This window comes from Silurus aristotelis (genome assembly GCF_946808225.1).
Source record: "Silurus aristotelis genome assembly, chromosome: 17".
NCBI lineage: Eukaryota > Metazoa > Chordata > Actinopteri > Siluriformes > Siluridae > Silurus > Silurus aristotelis.
This window is the reverse complement of record NC_139590.1, coordinates 8,410,868-8,432,148: the sequence shown is the minus strand read 5'-3', so window position 1 is coordinate 8,432,148 and position 21,281 is coordinate 8,410,868. Positions and strand designations below refer to the sequence as shown.

General features: G+C 39.6%; 2 protein-coding genes and 1 long non-coding RNA gene across 3 annotated transcripts in view; 1 reads left to right on the top strand and 2 right to left on the bottom strand.

Moving 5' to 3' along the window:
- The first annotated feature begins 642 nt into the window (after positions 1 to 642).
- Positions 643 to 12,508, top strand: LOC310740508 (uncharacterized protein). Its single transcript, XM_083567325.1, has 6 exons — positions 643 to 828; positions 1,054 to 1,245; positions 3,250 to 3,356; positions 3,484 to 6,210; positions 6,296 to 6,510; positions 6,700 to 12,508. The coding sequence occupies exons 2-6, from the start codon at positions 1,065 to 1,067 to the stop codon at positions 6,773 to 6,775; spliced, it is 3,306 nt and encodes a 1,101-aa protein (XP_083423451.1). The 5' UTR covers positions 643 to 828; positions 1,054 to 1,064; the 3' UTR covers positions 6,776 to 12,508.
- Positions 1,608 to 3,164, bottom strand: LOC310740589. Its single transcript, XR_014537683.1, has 2 exons — positions 2,710 to 3,164; positions 1,608 to 2,676 (listed from the first exon to the last, which is right to left on the bottom strand). It is a non-coding gene; the product is annotated as an uncharacterized lncRNA (long non-coding RNA).
- Positions 11,378 to 21,281, bottom strand: part of vat1 (vesicle amine transport 1) — a 27,681-nt gene continuing 17,777 nt past the window's right edge. Inside the window, exons 3-6 of the mRNA XM_083567383.1 lie at positions 21,009 to 21,179; positions 19,518 to 19,607; positions 16,606 to 16,841; positions 11,378 to 14,712 (exon numbers count right to left, since the gene is read on the bottom strand). Of these exons, the coding sequence (XP_083423509.1) occupies positions 14,404 to 14,712; positions 16,606 to 16,841; positions 19,518 to 19,607; positions 21,009 to 21,179 (806 nt within the window). The 3' untranslated portion in view covers positions 11,378 to 14,403. The remainder of the gene's footprint in view (positions 14,713 to 16,605; positions 16,842 to 19,517; positions 19,608 to 21,008; positions 21,180 to 21,281) is intronic.

The following is a 21,281-nucleotide window of genomic DNA, read 5'->3' as shown; positions in this document are numbered from 1 at the left end:
CCAGTCTGTTTCTATGGCTTGGGAGCACAGTTTGAAAATTTCTACATTTAAGCATCCATCACTGAACAGTACACTTTAACAATGATAAAACTATAAGAATGCACAATCTGTGCCACCCAGATGTGTATGGATTCCCTTTTGAGTCTGGTTCCTCTCAAGGTTTCTTCCTCATACCCTCTCAGAGAGTTTTTCCATGCCACAGTAACAATTGGCTTGGTCAAGATATCATATTATAAATTTAAACTTTATAACTTCTGTCTCTCTGTAAAGCTGCTTGGGGCATGCTGGACATAATGTCCGTTGTTTAAAAAAGTGTTATGCAAATAGTAAACTGAAATATATACAGTTTCACATTTCATTGTATGCATCTTTATTGGAACAGGTGGATTGTACATCTGAACAGGTCACTGCCTCACCTGGCTGCACGGCTCTACACAGTATTTTAGTTTTTTTGGAAATAAAAATAGTTGAAATTGCAATACGTACATTTTCCAAGTGTCCCTTTTTACCTCATTATACCTGAATTCACTGCCATGGAGAATATTATGGCATACAATGAACTTTTGTTGGCTTCTTTTGTTCCTCCAATACAGTTGCAGCAACTATTTCTTTAAATCTCCAGAACACTACGACACTCGATCTCACATAGCTTTCACTTTTCTTTTCGAGATCACACACACACACACACTCAGAGATAATACAATAAGTGAAGGACAATGAAATGCAAACAATGTTGCACAGTGGTAAAAGGAGCAGAGGGCAGCTGTTCGACCTGTCTTCACCCCAGGAACCGGTTAACAATCTAATTTAGGACATCTTGGCAGGAAGGTATAAGTAAACAAACTTCCTGTTGCGACTATGGCGCAAGTTCTTTCTAAAATTTCCTCCTAATGTTCAAGAAAAAAATAGTTTGTTGTAATGCAGCTACCTCACGCCATAGTCTGGAAACAGACTTTGCAATGTTTGCAATATTTATTTAAGAAACTCTGCATATATTAATAATACCACTATAATAATCCGTTTCTCCACTTTATTTTTTTTTCTTCACGTCAGTTGTCCAGAAGATGGCGGAAATAGGAAACACGGTATGTGTACGTGGGCTTCCCACCGATATGGACCACGAGCGCCTTGAAGATAAACTTCTGATCCACTTTCTGCGCGAGCGAAACGGAGGAGGCGAGATCTCCAAGATCACCCTCAAAGCAGCAGATCCCTGTGCCATGATCACCTTTGAAGATAGCAGAGGTCTCCTGCGTTTTCATTCTTACTTTCTAAGTGATGGGGGAGTTACAATGATTGCAATTAAAACCCCCCCACAATGAAATAGTTTTTAAAATAATATAGAAATACACTGATTAGGCATAACATGACCTTGTATTATTGGGTTGGCCCCCCTTTTACTTTCAAAACAGTTCTGACCTTAACATTAACTTCTTCAGCAATATGAGCTATAGGAGCTCATCTGTTAAATTTGGACCACATGAACCAGCCTTCGCTCCCCACATCCATGAGCCTTGGCAGTTCACAGGGTTGGGCAAAGATATATCACAATGTATTTTGAAATAAAATACACAGCATGTTTCAAATACTTACAAGGAAGCATGAAATTTCTTTTTTACAAACCTTCCATCAATTGGCCTATTTGATCTTTCCCTTCACCATTATTCAACTGGGTCAGTGTAAACAATGCTTGATCGCTTTTCTCTGGCGGAGCCATGCAATAAATCTGACATATGCAACCAGTTAACAGATCAAGTATTCACATGCATTTCCCTGTGATCTCTCAGATGAATATTATTTTTAAAGTAACCAACAGTTTAATGTTTAACAGTTTGTGAATGACTCAATTGTATCCTAATTTAGTTACTTGGTGTTTGTTAATGAAGGGCTACTTTACAGGACACTGATACCACCTGTGTTCATAGCAACTCGTTTCTAACAAATTCATCATTTGATTGTTATTCATAAATATAATATACTATGTGTCAGGCAGTCATTCATGCAATGGTATGCAAAATCATGATTTTACTAAACAGCTACTTTAATTAGGGTACAATATTTGGCAAATATTTAATCATCAATCATTGGACACCTATTTGAAAGCTGGCAGCCTGCACGTTTCTTACCTTCACCACCTTCTTCTGTATGGATCAATTTTCTGTTCTGATTTTAACAAGTCTGGGCAAACTACTGCGTAGGCTCCAATCAGAGGCTACATTTTTATGATGTCATCTTACAAAGTAAAAATACTTTGATACAAAATATAAAGCCATTTTCCCCAACACTATCAAATACAAATAACAAATTCCTATTTTATATTTGAAATAATACATGTATCACAAATACTGCCCATCCTGTTGTCCATTCACTACTGTTCCTTCCTTGGACCACTTTTGATAGATACTGACAAGTGCAGAACGGGTACAGCACAAGAGCTGCAGTTTTGGAGATGCTCTGACCCAGTCGCCTAGCAAACACAATTTGGCTCTTGTCAAACTTCTTCCTTATATCCTTATCCTTGCCCATTTTTCCTGCTTCTAACACACTTTGAGGACAAAATATTCACTTGCTGCCTAATATTTCCCACCCAATAACAGGTGTCATGATGAAGAGATAATCAGTGTTATTCACCTGTCAGTGGTCATAATGTTATGCCTGATCCATATACAGTATATTCTTGGAGTGTGGTGGGACCGGGTAGTTTGTGACCATACAGCGTTATTTTTGATAACACCAAGCACAGAAGTGGATTATTAGTCTTGTCACGGTAATTTGGTTACCAAAGATTACCTGATTGAGTCATCATGCTATTTATTTATGCAATGTTGTGGAACCTTCACAATAGCCACTCTTCTCTTGATTAAAAAATTTAATAAAAGAGTCATACCTCTTCAGGGTCCAACTGACACATTCAAATTGCTCTTACTACAGAAAACGGCACCAATAAAACATTTCTTATTCGAGTGTTTGGGTGCCTCAGTATCAGGTGATTAAACAGGAAATTGTATGTAATATCAAACTCGACAAAGGGATGGAAAACAAAAGCATACAACAGGTCACCTAAAAACTACAGTACCATTTGATCAATTTTAATAAAGAATTTTATTCTTTATGTAGCCTATTAAAGATTTCAGAACCTCTGACAATCTAGGATTAAGATTTTGACTTATTTTTATTCGTTTCAACTTGGGTGAGAAATTGACTCATATCTCAATATTTGCTCAATATGTTATTTTTTACTTACTACAGTTGCGCTCAGTGTGTGCAGTCATAAACCACAGGTTTTAAAGGTGGACGGCAAGACGTATGAACTTTCCCTGAGTTTTCCATGGCAGGACTCACAGCACCTGAACAAGGTATGCACAGAGGGCAAACTAGAACGGCTTCAATATTCATGATATGCTTGTTTCTTCTTACACCTAGTAATATAAATGCAATCATTAAGATTTTCACGTTTCTTTTTTCTGACACATCTCTCTCCAGGTATTCCTCGATGTGTGTGTGACCATAGATTGCAGCCACTTTCCACTGGGTGAAAAGACTATAAAAACCCTCACTGAAAAATTTACAGACATTGGGGTACATTACCTTGAGCCACTGAGGCACTGCACATTAAAGGGACCCTACTCAGTGGTTAATTATGTGATTACTCACTTGATAGAGCTCCTTGTAGACTTTGTACCTCCAAGTGAAGAAAGTTTGTCCTTTGTGCAAGAAATTGAGAGAGGTTTTTCACATCAGAAAGAAAAACACAACCCTCTGCACCAACCACATGGACTTCTCTTTGGTGGAGATGTTTCTTTGCACCAGGAATCCAGGTATTCAAGTCCGAAAGTGAGCAGCATACAACTGTCACAGACACAAAAACTCTCTGATGAGAGGACAAAAGATTGGATAGATACACTGGATGTGGAGGCATTGTCTCTAATCATGGAGGCAGATGTATTTGCATATCTATGTAACAGAAGTGATGAGTACAGGACTATATTAAAAAAACATGGGGTGTATGTGGTTGATGTCACATCTGCAGGAGTCTCTACACTGCACTTGCAAACCAATGCAAACAGTGAGACAGGATCCAAAGCAGAAAAACACTTGAACCATGCTCGCAAAGAGCTGAGTCAGCTTTACCAGAAGATGGAGGGTAATTTGCGAAGAGCTCAGATTCCAAGAAGTGCCCTTAACCTGCATGGAGAGCAAAATGCAGCATTTAAGGACTTAGAGTCATTACTTCCCAAAGTGTTGCTCAACTTTGATCAGACCCACATTTATATCATAGGTGAGAGCAGTGATGTCTCTCAGGCCAAACAGATACTTCTGTTCGGTTTATCTGATGAGAACTTGAGAACAAAACAAGAGACCTCACTTCAGTCATCTCCCTCTTACTCACCAGTTTCTGAATCAGAGAAAATTCAGAAAGCTGGGACAAGCAGAGAATCCAATTCTGTGACCCTTAAAAAGAGAATCTCGGATGCTGAGCGAAGATTAAAGAATGGAGAGGAATACAAACTAGCTGCTCGATTTAAGAACTCTGACATAGGCTTACTGGGGTTTGGGCCTGTAGAAAAAGGGAAAAGTAAAGATTTTCAAGATTTAACTCAAGGTATTAACACACCAGCACTGGCAACAAATTTCACCCCTGGTACAGAAGATGCAGTCAGTAGTGTCCAGGCCAGGGCTTCTCAGGTTAGTGCTTTTAAAGTAAGTGGTGTAAATAATGAAGATATCTTAAACGAGGTTAGTAGAACAAATTCTGCAAGTTGTACCTCCAGAGTAACACTTGCTTTCAAAGGTCCACTCAGCACACATGTGAATGCCCATTCAGGGCTCGGGAAACTGGGCAAGACTACAGGATCTACAGTAGAATCTAAAACTACTGCTATGTCTACCTTAAAAAGGACAAGTAGTTGTTCAGGCCGTCCAGTACAAAAACAGGAGACACAAAAGCCTGGGACTAATGATAATTCAGGTCTTGCCACAAATTCCATTAGAAGACAAAGATCCACAAGCCTTAATTGTAGGATATCTGCTGAGGCACTTCCAAGCAGCACTGTATCCAAAGCAATCACTGTACCTACATTATTGTGGAGTTATATAAAACAAATATATCACTCTGAAATAAATTTTCCGATCTCTGATGTACAAGTATCTGAGAACATAGTTGACAAATATAAGACTATGGTTATTCTAAAAGGATCAGCATCATCCAAGGTTGAAGAATGTCAGCAGGAGCTCCAGAAGCTAGTTGATGCGATAGGTTTAGATTTTTGTGTTCAGAAACTTAAAGTAGCAGATTTAGGTGCGACAGAAGGTGATGATATGTTCAAGGAAGGCTGTTTAGACATATGTTCATACTTCAGCAAGATTGTACTGCTGAATGTGAAGGATGATATTTCACTGTTGGGGCCCAGATCACAGTGTTCCCAAGCCAAGGAAATGTTGCAAGAACTGTTTCCTAATAGATTTTTAAACTCTGGATTTTTTGTCCATACCTCCATCACCCATCTGGAAAGTACAGATCAAAGACAAGCAAAGGCATCAAGTAACCAGACACCAATTAAAAGCAACGATCAGACAAGACCAAATCAGACCAAAGCTAATAGTGAGAGTTCTGCAAAATGCAGAATTAAAGGATACAAATCTGAGTCCAGAAATGTAGCTTATAAGCAAACACCGATGCCAGATGCCAACGAAATGCAGAAGGCGGCTTCAGATTTGGAAATAACTAAGACTGGCCCATTACCAGGCAAATCATCTGAGGTAAGTGGAGTGCTGTTGGGACTGAGGGATAACTGGCAGACGGCATCATCCCTGACAACACAGAAAAGCCAAAATGCAACTACATTGGCTTTGAAACAAACCAACGTGCCAATCAGTAAACAGGTGGAATCTTGTGTGTGTGGAGAAAACGGCACACAAAGAAGCTGTGGTGTTTTTCTATGTTCCAACTGTATTCAACTTCATGCTCAGTGTATGGTGTGCTCTAAAGCGAATGCAGCCAGAAACCGATCAATGGAAATGCAAGTTCATCCACTCAAAGAGGAGCAGAATACGAAAGAGCTCAAAGGAAACGAAGCCGGCACAAGACAAAAGGAGAAAAAAGGCATTCATGGCGCCATGAGTTGTACAGAGTTGTCCGTGAGCCTGCCTGGCTACGAGCAATACAGAACAGCCAAGATTACCTACTGTATACCTGATGGCATCCAGGGAGTACGAGGACTTTATTCCTATAGTATTTTTTTTTAATTATATTTAAAATGCAGTTATACTAATTTTGGCTTTGTGCCCAACATAGGATGAACATCCAAACCCCGGGTTACCATTCCAGGGAGCTGTATTTGAAGCCTATTTGCCACTTAGTTCACAGGGGCAGGAATTACTGCAATGCCTGGAGAAAGCATTTAAGCAAGGGTTTACCTTTACTGTTTGCCCAAGTAACAATAATGACAGAGCAAAAATAACCTGGAGCAGAATTCCGCACAAGACCAACATCACTGGAGGGAAGAGTAGGTGAGTTTCATTACACAAATTAGCATGGAATAGCAAAAAAAACTATCAATGAAAGGTATGAAAAAGGGAAACATTATAGTAAGAAAAACAGTCACGTAGATTAGAGTGGCTTGGGGGAAATTTTTTATTTCTAAATTGTAAGTAATTCATATGCTTTTTAAGTAACAAGGTTTGTGTTTGTGCCTACAGGAATGGATATCCTGATGTCAAATATCTTAAAGACTTGTCTGAGGCATTGAGGACTTGTGGGATTAAGGGGGTTTAAGTAACATTTGGAAACCTTGACTTCAACAGCAACCCCACTCCCATTTTTTTATGTAATTAAGCTTACAAATGTTTACATCAAATCAAAAGTATTTCCAAATGTAATATGTTTTATGTTGTATTATAAAAGAAAATACAAAATTGTAGCAGTTGACAAATTCTTGAAGGCATTTTCTTATAATTTGTTTAATAAACAAAGAACTGTAGTTATACTGTATACTGGTGTTACTGTAAGTAGTCAGCTCATTTTCTGTCTCTTACGGTATATTCAAGTAAAGGGATTTTTTTTACACAGAAAAATAGAGCGTTAAATCGATGCCTTGAACCTTGAGACAATCATCGACTTGTCAATAAATTTTGCTTTGAAAAAAATAGCAATTACTTTATTTTAAACTATTTAAAATTTGCAAAACATCTTTCGATGTGAAGCACGATTTTCATATTTCTCCCAATAAATTCTTTAATCAGGCTGTTTCAGTCATTGGTAATTTTATAATCCACATTGCACCAAGAATCTTTTTTCTGTGTCTCATCCTACCACAAATATGAATTTTATTTCCTTCTGGTAAAGCACTTCTCTTTGTTCAGGTGTAGCTTACCGTGTTGCTGGAATTTTCATTTTAGTTTCAGATTTCACTTAATCCAGTTCCACAGCAAAACTGTTATGTGGAAAACTTTTTTCCCAGTTGTGCTTTGCATTGAAGTTGCTTGTTGTTGGTTTAAAGACCTGTAAAACAGGTGACACCACCTGTTCTACATACCACACCTCCTTGCTGGGTTTTTGAATACCTATCTTTACAGCACTCACATTAAATGTAACCAGGAGGCTTCCTTATTTTGCACTTCAACGGAGACTTGTACCGACACTGTACATTTAGGATAAATGTAAAATGGCAGCGGTAGCACTCAAGAACAAGGACCCTTTAAGGTGTCCTATTTGTTTGGACTCACTTGAGAATCCAGTAACAATTCCATGTGGACATAATTACTGCATGGCTTGCATTGAGGATTACTGGAATGAGGACAAGCATTCGGAGACTTACAGATGTCCAAAATGCAGAGAAACCTTTACACAGAGGCCTGCTCTTAACAAAAACACCATGTTTGCTGAGGTGGTAGAACAATTACAAAAAGCAAGACTGCAGGACACCTCACTTTGCAACCCTGGACCTTCAAACACGGAACGTAGCATCTGTACAGGACGAAAAAGGCAAGCAGTCAAATTGTGCTCGGAGTGTGCAGTGTCATACTGCGAGGCGCAAACATTTGGGCATGAGAAAGCAAACTCTGGAGACAAAAAGATTGTAATAGTCATTAGCGGAGCGCCTCGAATGGATGTCTGTCTCCATCACAACCTCCCACTGGAAATCTATTGTCGAACCGACCGGCAGTTGATCTGTTCTATTTGCTTCACTAAAAGCCACAAAGACCATGATGCAGTTTCAGTCGCTCCAGTAAGTACAGAACGACGGGAGCATAAAAGTTCCCACATGGATACACAGCATGAGGAGAGGCACACGTCCCAGAAACATGGAAGGAAGAAACACGACAGAAGCAAGCATGGTAATGGTCAAGAGCGAAGACAAAGAAGCAGCTCCAGAAAGACATTACATTTGAAAAGCAGTCATGAAGTGAGTCATCATGAAAGTCATGGAAATAATGTGATCAGGCATGGGCAAGGTGAAGGAGGTGTGCATGTGAAGAGCAAACACAGAAGTAGACATGGAAGCTGGCACACGAGCAGCAGTCATAAGAGAAGTCAACACTAATAATGGCATGATATCCTATGGTACGGAAGACCAAAGTTCTAACTTAATTAGACTGCAAAACAACACTTTCATGCAAGTGAAATATTTATTTTTATTTTTTTTTTTTGGAGTCAACGCATTTCTCCTGGAGTACAATGACCACGTAGATTTAACGTTACACATTTGGTTTCAAGTATTGAGGATTTCAACTCGTTTCCAACTATTTCTTAACCAAAACTTTTCTATGGCAATCTCTTGGCATGAATGTGATGGCTTTTATAAACTACTGTTTAACGTTTTTGTATTTTTTTTTTTTTTTTTGAGATTTTTGCATCCTCTAATTTCAGATTTAAAAAAAGTGCTTAATTTGTACTTTGTAAAGTTATGCATCTTTCTCCATTCACTAAATCAGTTAGGTCCAATTACGTAAAAGTAAAATAAATCTAATTTTGCATTGTATATGAATTACGTGAAGCTATTGTTTATGAATAAATAAAAAGAATTCGAGATTATAGAATACAGCGTGTAATTAGATTATTTGGCCTGCAAACATTTCCATGCCCTTACTTAAACTTAAAACCCATACAGTAACATTTTTACCTGACGCACAATCAGATAAAACCAAAAAAAAGTGCATTGTTACATTAATAATTACCTTTTCTTCCTCCACGCCTCCCACTTTTTAAATGGTTTATGAACATTAGATATTATATTCCATTTAAATACGATTGTCTCTAGGAAAAGTCATTAGTTTGAAGGCTTGTGATTGCTGTTTTTCCTGATCCTACAGACACATGACTGCTCAAATGTTTGAACTCTATTAGACATGCATCAACACTGAGGTAATTAGACATTTTAATGCCCTCAACATTTTTAAACCCATGTTTCTAAAAGTGGGTTTTGGGACCCAAACTGTAGGTCCTTGACTGTTTTGCTTCTTTCAATCACTTAGATGGTATCAGGTATTATCAAGGTTATAGTGAAATAAGTATATTATATATAACTGCTGACAGATACACTGGCTGTAATATATAGCTGAGGGAGTGGTAGCTCAGTAGTTAAGGCACTGGGTTACTGATCGAAAGGTCAGGGGTTCAAGCTGCCACTTTTAGGCCCTTGAGCAAGACCCTTAACCCTTTGTGCTCCAGAGGCGTCCTATCATGGCCGACCTTGTGCTCTGACCCCGGCTTCTGAGAAATCTGAGATATGCAAAGAACGAATTTCACTGTGCTGTAATTTATATGTGACAAATAAAAGCTATTCTATTCTTTTATTTACACCTATTTACATGTTCCTATGAGGAAAAGACTTATTAAATGTTTGTGTTCAAGTGCATCAAAACATTGAATAAAAGGAATAACCACACGCCCTCGTATTTTTTTGTTATGCTCTTTTATTAGTCCTGGAAAACATGTAAGGCATAATGGTAACATCACACACAGAAGCGTTAAACGAGCTCTATGGTCCTCTTGACCACCTTTGCGAGTCACACGTGATCCAACCCAGAGTCGAGCACAGAAGCAGCGGCCCCTTCAAAGGGTCTCAAATACATTGGAGATAAAGAGAAAAAGGGGGAGGCTGGGGAACACTGATGAAGGAAAAACAAAGGAAACAGCCTGTCGCATCTCTGACGTGTGTGGAAGAAAGGGTGATTATACAAACACAGCTCGAGAGAAAAGCAATGATTTAAGCTATTTAGCAACTGAGGTGTTGAGTCATGTCATGGCAATCATTCGGGTCCTAACATACAAATGCCTGACGCATCTATATAGAAATCTCAGTTCTTACAAATGCGTCGCTTTTATAAATTCCACAACTACGGTGGAGAAATCCAAGTTGTACGTTTTATAAATTTATCATTTGGTAAGTACCCTGTCAACCAGCACATAGTAATTTATTGAGGAAAAGAAAAAAAAAGCTAATTATTTATCAGTTTTGGTGTTGAAAAGACAAAAGGTAAAAATGTATACGCTCAAGCAGTTTGGGTCACACACCACTGCTCTGAAAAAGCTGAAAGCAGTCTTAAAATGAGTTTCCTGTTCTCGGAAAGTTATAGCGACTATGGAATGGAGAGAGAAAACTAGGAAACAGAGTGGCTCAGACAGAGCCCTGAATTATCCACACAGCATATCTCCATATAAACCAGAGACACGCACACTTGCAGCTAAGCTTATCTTGGGCCTATGAACCTAAGAAAATAGGTAAGCTGACTAAAACGCAAACTGCATGCTAATGTAAAAACCTCATGCCAGTGAATGCATGCAACAATAAAGCAGATGTTAATACTACCGGGACTGAACTGCAGAATTTATTTTTTTGCTGTACAGCCAAAAGAAATCACGACGGAAAAAATGGTGGAACAGCCCTGATGTTGCCCAGCCAAAAGGGTATATGACCAGAACAACCCTGCTTAGAGAATGAGATGGAAGATCCAGGGTGGAACCTGGGTTCTACAACTAGAATCCAGTCCAAAAATTGCAGTTGCTGCATTCATGAACACAATGTTTTTCTTCAAGCAGGTTGACTTCAGTTGGCATTTTCAGCTGTATCTTAACTTAAGTCTGATCACCAGTTCTACACTGTCTGTTATTTCCTGTTGAGTTGTAAACACTAACAGATTGAGCATTAACTGATTGACAGATCAGCCCTTCTGAGCAGAGCTGGTGTGCCAGAGAGGTTGGCAAGTGTGTGTGTGCATTTGTGTCATTCGTGGAGGTATTCCAGTGTTCGGAAAACGAATCGGCACAGTGAGACCTAAACAGCGTTTACATGGATTAGCGAAAAAGCCAGGAGTTTTTTTTTTAAGCACCAGTAACTTTCAGCGATGCGATCAACCACACACGACAGGTATGACATTGGTTAATATTTTTTTTTCCTTTTTTATTTTATTTTTTTTTATGAAGGTCGTTTTAAAAGCGACCAGCAATGATTCTTGTCGTTCCTTCTGTTTTTTCGTTCAGTGTAGTAAGGATAGCTGGAGTGAAGGCAAGAGCCTTAAGCACAGTTTGGCACACAATCAGGATCAACAAAATGTCATTCCTCACATTTGAATGGAAGTGCAGCGAAGCCTCTTCAACTTAGAAACACTCAAACGAATAATAGGGCTACACAGAAACAACAAAAACAAAGCAAAAAAAAAAAAACAACAACAGGGAAAAGAATGAGGATGCCCTTTGCTGGAGTGTTAGTAGGGGTCATGTTGTGCTTCAGAAAGTGAAGCACTTTTCACAAGAACACAGGCAGAGAACCAGAGATACACAACAAAACAAAATAGAACATGGGCGCAAATGATCCCGAAACAGAATTCGCATTCGCCGAATCCAGTTGCCGGTCTCGTGTCAGAACACTGTCACTCTTTAGACAAGGATGGCAGTGCCACACCCTTCCCGATGCATTCTGGTAACCTCCTCCATGGATGTATGGACAAGTTTAAAATGATCAAAGGTTGAGATGAAGTTCTGTTTCTATACGTGACCGTGTGTGTAGAGAGCAAAAACTATTCATATGCGTGCTTATGAATGCAAGAAAGCGCAGTGTGTGTGTGCTAAACAAAAATAAATTGAGGGGACTCCTGAGGAACAGTGGGGCGGGGAGTGGGACTGCCATCACTATAAGTGCATTAAGATCCACAAGCAGAGTGCAAATAATACCAAATTAAACACAGGCCATTCACCACAGGGACGAAGGGAGGAAGGGAGGAAGAGAGAGAGAAAAAAAGTGATGTTTACAAGTTATTTTTGTTAAAGATTAAACTGCAAGAAGGGTGGACAGGAGAGCTAGCTCATAGTATAAGGGAGGTAGAGACAGGAAGAAAAAACAAAAACAAAAAAACATTTTCATCTAGATCCGACAACTGACCTGAGGACAGAGACGTACACCCATACAACTTCTCAACCACATCTGTACACAACACACTCTTACAAACACACTGCACTTCACACACAGACAAAAACCAGACCCACTGACGGAGGGACGGAAAGGGAAGGGGGAGGGGGGGGGGGGGAAGAAAAAAAAAAAAGAAAGTCACTGCAGTGCATGTACATCGCCATGAGAGGCAGTAGTGCACCACAGATGCATAAGTCTAGCCGAGGGAGGAGTCAGTGAGTTTGAATGACAGGTTTCAGAGATGGAAGGCGTGCCAGGTTACACCCTTTGGACTGGACTCTGACACAGCAGCCTGAATACATGTCAAATCAGCATAGAAAGAGATTTTAAACAATATTTAGTTGAATAAAAACCGGAGGAGCAAAAGCGTGCGTAAATAAGTGTGGGAGTGCTTGGAATTGGTGGGTGGGATGGTGGGGGCAACTGTGTCATTGCTTGCTGGCCAAATGCCTGTTGCTATGCCAACTACTGGCTGTAAAACGCAAGAGAGCGAGAGAGACAGAGCAAGAGAGAGAGAGAGAGAGCGAGAGAAGTAGAAAATCTGAAAAACAACAATTACACTGGAAACAGGCCAACGGTCATAAGGATCGTAGTGGAATGCTCCAGATAATGCGGAATCCTGGAGGAGGCTCAGGAAAAAAACATACAGGATCTCAAACTGAGTGTTTTCACATCTCTGCTGTAATACAATAACCTCAGAATGTGTGTGTCTGCATGCCTGTGTGTGGGGAGATGTTAGATGGGTGCTGTTCTTTAGTGAACTCCATTAAGATCCTAACAAGCAACATGTTTAATGACAGTCATGATTTGATTTGTGCACAGCTTGATTGAAATCACGACTATATGCTTAACCAGGCCACTAAATCGAAGACATAGGACCTTTATACGATATCATATGGCATTTTAGTTCTGTCCCTGTTTTTTAAAGTGTGCCTAAAAAATATTTCATTGCATCACCGCCTCTTTCCTTTTGCTGGCCCACAACCGCCTGCATTCTTTTTGAAACCTGGAATTGTCATTACTTCTGGAAAAAAAAAAAAAAAAAAAACAGTCTTTACTTGCAGTTTGGTCCTTACATTGAAACCTTTTAAAGAAATCGATCATATTTTCGAGTTTTAACAGGTGCATGTGAAATTAGAACAGCTAATTAGAAACCACACTGACTCCTCCTTATTGCCTTGGTGAACAATGTGGGTGGGGCTCAATGATTGACTTATCCATCAGCGAGTCTGGTCCTAATAGGAGAACAGGATTCACTAAGGGGAGAACAGATATGACCAGGAAGATGAGTGGGAGGGAGTTTGGGATAAAGAGACAGAACACATATGAAACATTGTAGTCATGGCAACAGGACTCCTGCTCAACCCTGGCATTTACCCATAATCCTTTGTGGGTGCACAGCTATTAGACAAAAAAGCATTGAGAATGCAGTTAAGCCAAATCTGAAATGCTAAAGAACAAGTGCTTGAGATGAGAGTAGTGTGTTAAAGCAATGATGAAGGTGAGAGGATGAGGAGGAGCAGAAAAATGATGAATTAGTGGCTTTGGCAGTATAATACTGATCCAGCATACCTCAAATGGCACGCAGTTAAAGAATAGTAACAGCACAGAGTACAGGAGTGAATACAGGAAAAGTAACATAAGAGAAATTTAGTGGCATAATAGAGTGGCATATCCCTGGTGTGTGTGTGTGGGAGTGTGTGTGTGTGTGCATACACAGGCTTGTGCACTTGTGTTAGTTAGTTAGTAAACAGCTTTTGAGTTCTCAACTTATACAAGGCTGGATAAACAATTACAGATTTCAGCACAAGGCGATGATTTAAGGCAAGAGTAAGTGCCTGGGGTTGAGCAGAGAGCTGGACTACGCTGTACTTCCCAACACCACCACACACAAACACACTCGCACACATACACGCAACACAGACTCAAATAATCCCCTACTCCAAAGACAAACAATTCACAGCCACCAATTTCCTGCCTAGCTTCTGCCCAACTCTCAATTCTCCTCTTTCTTGGCCTCTTCTTTCTTCTCTTCTGCATTCTTCTCTTCTACCTTCTCCTCTGGTTTCTTTTCCTCAGCTTTCTTTTCCTCCTTCTTGGTCTCCTCTTTCTTCTTTTCATCCTTCTTGGACTCATCCTTCTTCTTGTCTTCCTTCTTCTTTTCCTCTTTCTTCTTGTCCTCTTTCTTCTCCTTCTCGTCTTTCTTGGCCTCCTCCTTCTTGGGCTCCTCCTTCATGGGCTCGGTGGAAAGGATGATTTTGCCGATGTTGCCCCTCTCCTGCATCCTACGCATGGCATCACCAACCTGCTCAGAGTGAGTGAGAGAGAGAGAGAGAGAAAGAGAGAGAGGGAGAGAGAGAGAGAGATGGAGAAAAAAAAAAGAGCAGCTTGTAGATCCATCTGCTAAGATAAGAAGATTGAACAAGAAAGACGATCTAAAACTCAATTGCGCACACAAACACAAAATCAAGGTAAAATAGATATGAAAAAGAAAAGAATGGAACAATTGATCTCACTGTAAGATCGAAAATTAGCTGCAACCAAGCTGATTGAATGCAGTCAAAAAAGAAATAAAATTAAGCGAAAGAAAATGTATCCACATGTCCTCAAGTTTCTCTCCCCTCCTGTCTCTAGCTCTTTCTGCTGTTTTTTCTCCGATTCCCAAGCCATTTACCTCTCCCACACCACACCGCCCAGCAACCGACGCCATGGCAACAGAGAAGCATCTCCTAGCAACTGAAAAATCCTGACCCTGATGACTAACTACTACTACAGATAGAAAGGGAGAGGCTTTATAAGCATTATTCGTTAAAAAAATCTTTATTATAATTTGGTACAAGAATTTGGATGCACTAAATGCTCACTATAGCCTTTTTGTTGCTATGCACAACTTATTAGCCGTCCCTGCCCTATACATGAATGAAAATGGATTAAGGTGGATCAGAGCTCCTGTGCATCTCTGTGCTATGAGCGCATTTGTGAGATCTTCAAAACGACTCAATGCCATGGCAAAACTGAGAACCTGTTTACTAACCTATACATTTCCCAAGGACATCATCATGGAATTGTGGATAAGATATTCATGCATTAAAAAAAAAAAAAAACAATGTAAAAAAAGTGTCCAATTAACGAACAGTATTTAAACCTGCTGCACAATATACACTGAAACACAGATTCACAATCTAAATATTATCTGGTCAATGATATCATAGAGTAGAAGGTTCCACTAAAATATATATATATATACAGGGAATGCAGCTGACAAAACCGTGCAGAGAGATTACATTTCTAAAACTCAAACTCTATTCTATAATTTTAGGTGTGAGTGGGGAAAAAAAAATAGTTTTGCTGTCCTTGAGGGGACAGCGAGATAATGCTGGATTCCTCACACATGCATCATCTGGTCTGGATCTACAATTCTTACGTTGATGTAACCAAGTATCTTTTCAATTACTTCAACTAGTTACTGAATAATTAATATTTATAGTGTGCTTTGAGCTGAATGAATTAAAAGGTTAACCAATTGTTTTGTATGTATGCATTTCACTATTTTTGTGCACCATACACATGACGTCAAAAGTGTTGAACCTGAGCGGATTATGTGCAAACGTTTTTATTGAACAAGGACATCCAGAAGATCTCAGCAAATCACTCGGCTTTACTGAAACCAAACTCATGCCTGTCTGACCATCTCCTAAGCAAACATGGAGCAAGGTCTCCATAGCAACAGGAGAAAGGACTAAATAAGCAGAGGATAAGAGCAGAAATGTGACCGACACATTGATGAGAGATGAATAGGAAAAAAATGTAATTGACTACATACAACACATACACACAATCTTTAGGTGCTGTTCTTAACCTACGCATTTCTTACACATGATTGTGTTACTCAACATGTCATGAGCATTTTCTAATAAACAGCATTTAAAAGGGTCCTATTTATACCATAATTGTTGCCAGTGAATACAATTATTAATTACTGAACACCTCAATGCTATAACTATCATGGCATTTATATTTCTTCAGTTATATTTAATATTGTGCGAAGCTTATGAAGTTAATTTCTTTTATTGCTGTTATTGCTTATGCCACCATAACTAAAAAATAATAATAAAAACGTAACAGTCAACTTATATAGCAAGTAAATTATTCATTTAACCAATGCAAGAGTTTTAAAGCGCACACTATGAGCACCCACCTGCTCGAGGTGGTAGGTGGAGTCAATGCGGGGTTTAATCTTGCCCTGCTGATACAGATCCAGCAAGCCCTTCATGACATCTACGACAAGCTCAGAGTCCAGGTAGCCCAGGTGGAAGCCGCAGACGGCACGGTTGTTCTGGCACAGACTCAAGGTGTGAATGGAGAACTGCTGATACCAGGTTTTAGCCACAGCAAACAGGTTTTTCTTCTGACCAGACAGCATGTTGGCGGCACCTGTGTATGGCATACATTGTGAGGCTTGAGCGGTTTTCAAAAAACAAAACTGGAAGAGAAAATGATTAATAAATAACCCCCCCCACCACACACACACACACACACTATACCTACAGGTGTATATTTAGATCATGTTGCATCAGTTTGTTAGATTACGTAATAACCTGAGAGTAATAAGGCAAGTACATGTTCTACTTCTCCACACATTTGAGAGAAGTGAAAAAATGTTTCAGCCTGGCTTGCCTTAATTCTTTGTACTGACACCCTTTGTAGCCTTCTGGTCTGAAGGTTGTGATAGTTATCTAAACGCAGCACTGTGCTAATGTTAGCCAGGTAAAATGTTAGCCAAGCTATAAAAATGGAAATAGTATAGAAATCTAGTAATGTAAGCCTCTAATTATTTATTGGAGAAAAAAAAAAAAAAAAAAAAAAAGGTTAATCCCAAATTAATCCCTGAAAGTCCTCACACTTCTTTAAATGCTAGTGCCACCTCTCTACCAGTACTAGCTAGCAATGTCACCAAGCTAGCACATTTTAGACCATCATAATGATGAAGCAATGTTGGGGCAGTACTGCAATTTCAATGTACAAGACAATAAAAACTAATCAGATAACTTATGTTGGGCTGTAGGCTCTAGCTCACAATAGGCTATTATTGTGTAATAAAAATCACTGGTTTTTAATATTTAACTTGTGTTTGGGAAAGCAACAACTAATTTAGGAGCAAATGACTAATTTTACATTCACTCGGCCACAATACACACATGCGCAAAATGTTTTGGAAATTTTTAGCGAGACTTGCTAAATTAAGTTCAACATTCAGGCTACATTTTATTAGTGTGTGAAGACGCCTGAAGACATCGCTTTCAGGAACGCGCAGGAAAACCAAAATGATATGCAGCTTTTATAAATGTGTTGCTTTTACGCTTAATTTGGAAAGTGGATTATTAGGATGAATGGGGACACTGTGGCCTGTGTGTGCGCGTGTGTGTTCAGTGGGCGAGCGTATTACTGAAAGAATTTTGGGGTCTGAATTCTAAGCATGTTCTCGAAGTATGGTGAATAAGAGCTTGTGTGTGTTTGGTTTCAGTCCGACTGACAAGCCACTGTTCCGTGGATCCACTGCAAGTCCTTTTCATTTAGTGACTCATTACATGCCTTTTCTCCTTGGTGTCTCAGCATTGTGTGCTTGCAGAGTTGCACCCTATAACCCTGACTTTCTTGATATCCCCACAGTTCTGTTTTCATATCCGTGAACACTTTCACCCATCAGCTCGTTCGAGTTTTCTCGGCTGTCCTTCCTTTTAGCAATCTAAGCAATTACCTTTTTTCGAGTACTAAATCTGCCCTCTCACCCAACCATTTCTGCTGCCTGCACTCAGTCACACACACACACACACACACACACACACACACACACACACACACACACACACACACACACACACACACACACACACACACACACACACACACACACACACACACACACACACACACACACACACACACACACACACACACACACACACACACACACACACACGGCTCTGAGCCTGCCTGAGATTTGGACATGTCCCAGTCTGCTACATTCGGACACAGGCCGGGTTCTGGGGCAGATAGAGGCTCCATTGTTTCACTTGGCTGCCACGATGCTGATAAGCCCATGGGGGGGGGGGGGGGGGGGGTTTGAGTTTGAGAGCGAATGAGAGAAAGAGGGGGAGACTGAGGAGACTGGGAATGGGAGAGAGAGAGAGAGCACGAGCGAGCGAGCGAGCAAGAGAGAGAAAGCGCGAGCGAGCAACAGAGAGCGAGAGCGAGAGAGAGAGCGTGAGAGAGCGCGCACAGCAGAGGGATACAAGAGTGCTGTGTTAGTAAACTTTTCATGGACATTAGGTTTTTAAACATGTGGAGAAAGCAAGGAGCTGACTGCGTGCTGATCATGCATGCTTATCCTACACGATCAGCTGAAGCCTACACTCGCTTTGCATTAATGCCTCAGGGTCAGCTTTAATAAGCTGTTTTAGTGAAGTGCAGCACTTTGTGGTCTCTGGTAGAATCCCTAACCATATGCATGCATCATGATCAGTTTAAAGGTGTAGTCAGCATTGCAGATGGAAGTTAGTGGACACTAGCGCTTTGTGCAATATAAACAAAAACATTATCCTACTACACACAGTATATTCCAGGATTAACTACAGAGGAGTTGTAGGGATGGCGATAATTTGAGCAGAACCTTATTAGATGGTAAATTTCACAATCAATTTGAATAGAAAGTAATATCTCTGGTAAAGAAAAAAAAAAATTACAAAAGAACACAAACGTAAAAAAGTATTATTTCCATATAATTTACTTGAATATTGAACACTTTCATTTAATTTGTTATTCAGACCACAAAACTTTCATCATTTGCAGTGGGTCATTTTGTTACCTTTGTGCAGTTTTTTTTTTATTCGACTAGGTATGTGCTGTGCACTGTTTAAATGATCACAAATGTCTAAAAACTTCAAGGTAAACCAACTGTCGAAAAAAAAGGAACATGCTAAACAATGGATAAGCCAGACCAAAATGCTTGTGTAAATGATAACTGCAGTCCCACTATCTAAATGCTAGCACATGAGGAAGAACTTTCAAAATCACAATACACAGGACATTGATTTATGCCTTCTGACTCACCGTAACTGATGAGTTTGCCCATTGGCTTCAACAGGTTGTAACCCTTATGGGTGTCAGAACCTCCAAGGGGATCCAGGACAATGTCCACCCCTTAAAAAAGGAACATACAAAATATGTTTGAGTGAATATTCCCATTATTCATCTACATTGTTTCTTATTTACAGTGATTGAGGAAAGAAAAAAAAAAAAAAAAAAAGTTGCTCGCTCTTCCGTTTTCCTGATAAGATAAAGAGCAAAAATCTTCCTGCAGAGTTAAAAATACAGATGTATTCACACACACACACAACACACACGCACACACACACGCACACACACACGCACACACACACACGCACACGCACACGCACACGCACACGCACACGCACACACACACGCACACGCACACACACACACACACGCACACACACACACACACGCGAATAACAATGCTACAATTCAAGGTTAGAATAACACACCAGACAAGTTATCAAAATGCAAACAACAAAAGGCACCAAAGCCTGTTTCAAACTGACTTCTTGAGGTGGAGACACAAAAGTATTCACCATGAAATCATTCGTCATTCTTAATAAATTTACAGCAGTCATAATTCCCCAGTCATCAGGATGGTCCTTAGATTATGTGCAGTAAAGTTGAACTTTCCAAAAATCACTGAATGTTGCACTTGGGGCAGCATACAGCTCTGTTATTAGCGATAAAGTCTGCGTAAACTAGGTCATGTCGGTGCTCCTCATCTCCAAATAAGTCTTGTAGTCTAATCTCAACTGTGTGCAGTCTGGTGCAATTTGGTCTGTGAGATTGAGTCAGACAAACATTGTTTATTATGCAAATCTTTAAATAACCCTGACTAAGCAGCAGATATACATTTAAAACATGATTAACTTAAACATATAGATCACATAATATTTCTTTATAAATATGTCTAGACAAAGAAGAAAAATATAACCAGTAAAATAGCAGCTTGACATAGAATAAAGTTTAAATAAAGAAACAAGCAACAAAAGTTTGTTTAGTCAGTCATCACTTTGTGAATTTACAGCATAGAACTTTGAGTTTGATCCAATTAAGTAGATCAGCTACTACCACTTTAGATCAAGACTGTTCTAAAGTGGCAATATAGGTTTGGTTTCACCTTTTGTATAATGAAGACATGCAAGTTAAACTTGGGCCTAGAGTAAATTTTACAGTTTATCATTATTATGGAAAGCTGATAAATTAGATAAAGCCAACCAAGCAAGTCGACTCCAAATTCTACCTTTTTGTTGATTCATATTTTTCATGGCCATCAGGTGTGGCCCTTAATTGGTTAGAATAAAAACCTGCACCCACACTGGGCATTTATGGAAAACAGACAAAAGGGTAACAGCTAAGGGAGGAGGTTAACTGATCCAAACAGGAATGTTAGGAACTTTAATGATGTAGCTCTAAACTAGTAAGTCAACCTTTACCATTCTTAAGCTTTCTATAACTTCAAAATATTTGGTCAGTGTTTACCTTTGGGGTTGATCTTGCGGACCTCCTCGACATAGTCCCGTGAACGGTAGTCAATAGGGTGTGTGACTCCTCCCTCGCTGATAACCTCATGCTTACTGGCGGAGGCAGTTCCAAAGATAGTGACATCCTTCACAGTCTTACAGAGCTGAGTGGCAGCGATCCCCACCCCTCCTGTATTAAGATAGAATAAGCAAAATACAGATTGTCCAGTTTACTAAAGAGCAAGAGCATACAACCAAAATAAAAACAGCTGATGTAAAAATGTGCAGCCAA

Bases quoted from the DNA above. Each gene is read 5' to 3' on its own strand.
- LOC310740508 (XM_083567325.1), top strand. From the start codon at position 1,065: ATGGCGGAAATAGGAAACACGGTATGTGTACGTGGGCTTCCCACCGAT. The intron at 3,357-3,483 runs GTATGCACAGAG...ATCTCTCTCCAG, and splicing joins ACTCACAGCACCTGAACAAG to GTATTCCTCGATGTGTGTGT. The intron at 6,511-6,699 runs GTGAGTTTCATT...TTGTGCCTACAG, and splicing joins ATCACTGGAGGGAAGAGTAG to GAATGGATATCCTGATGTCA.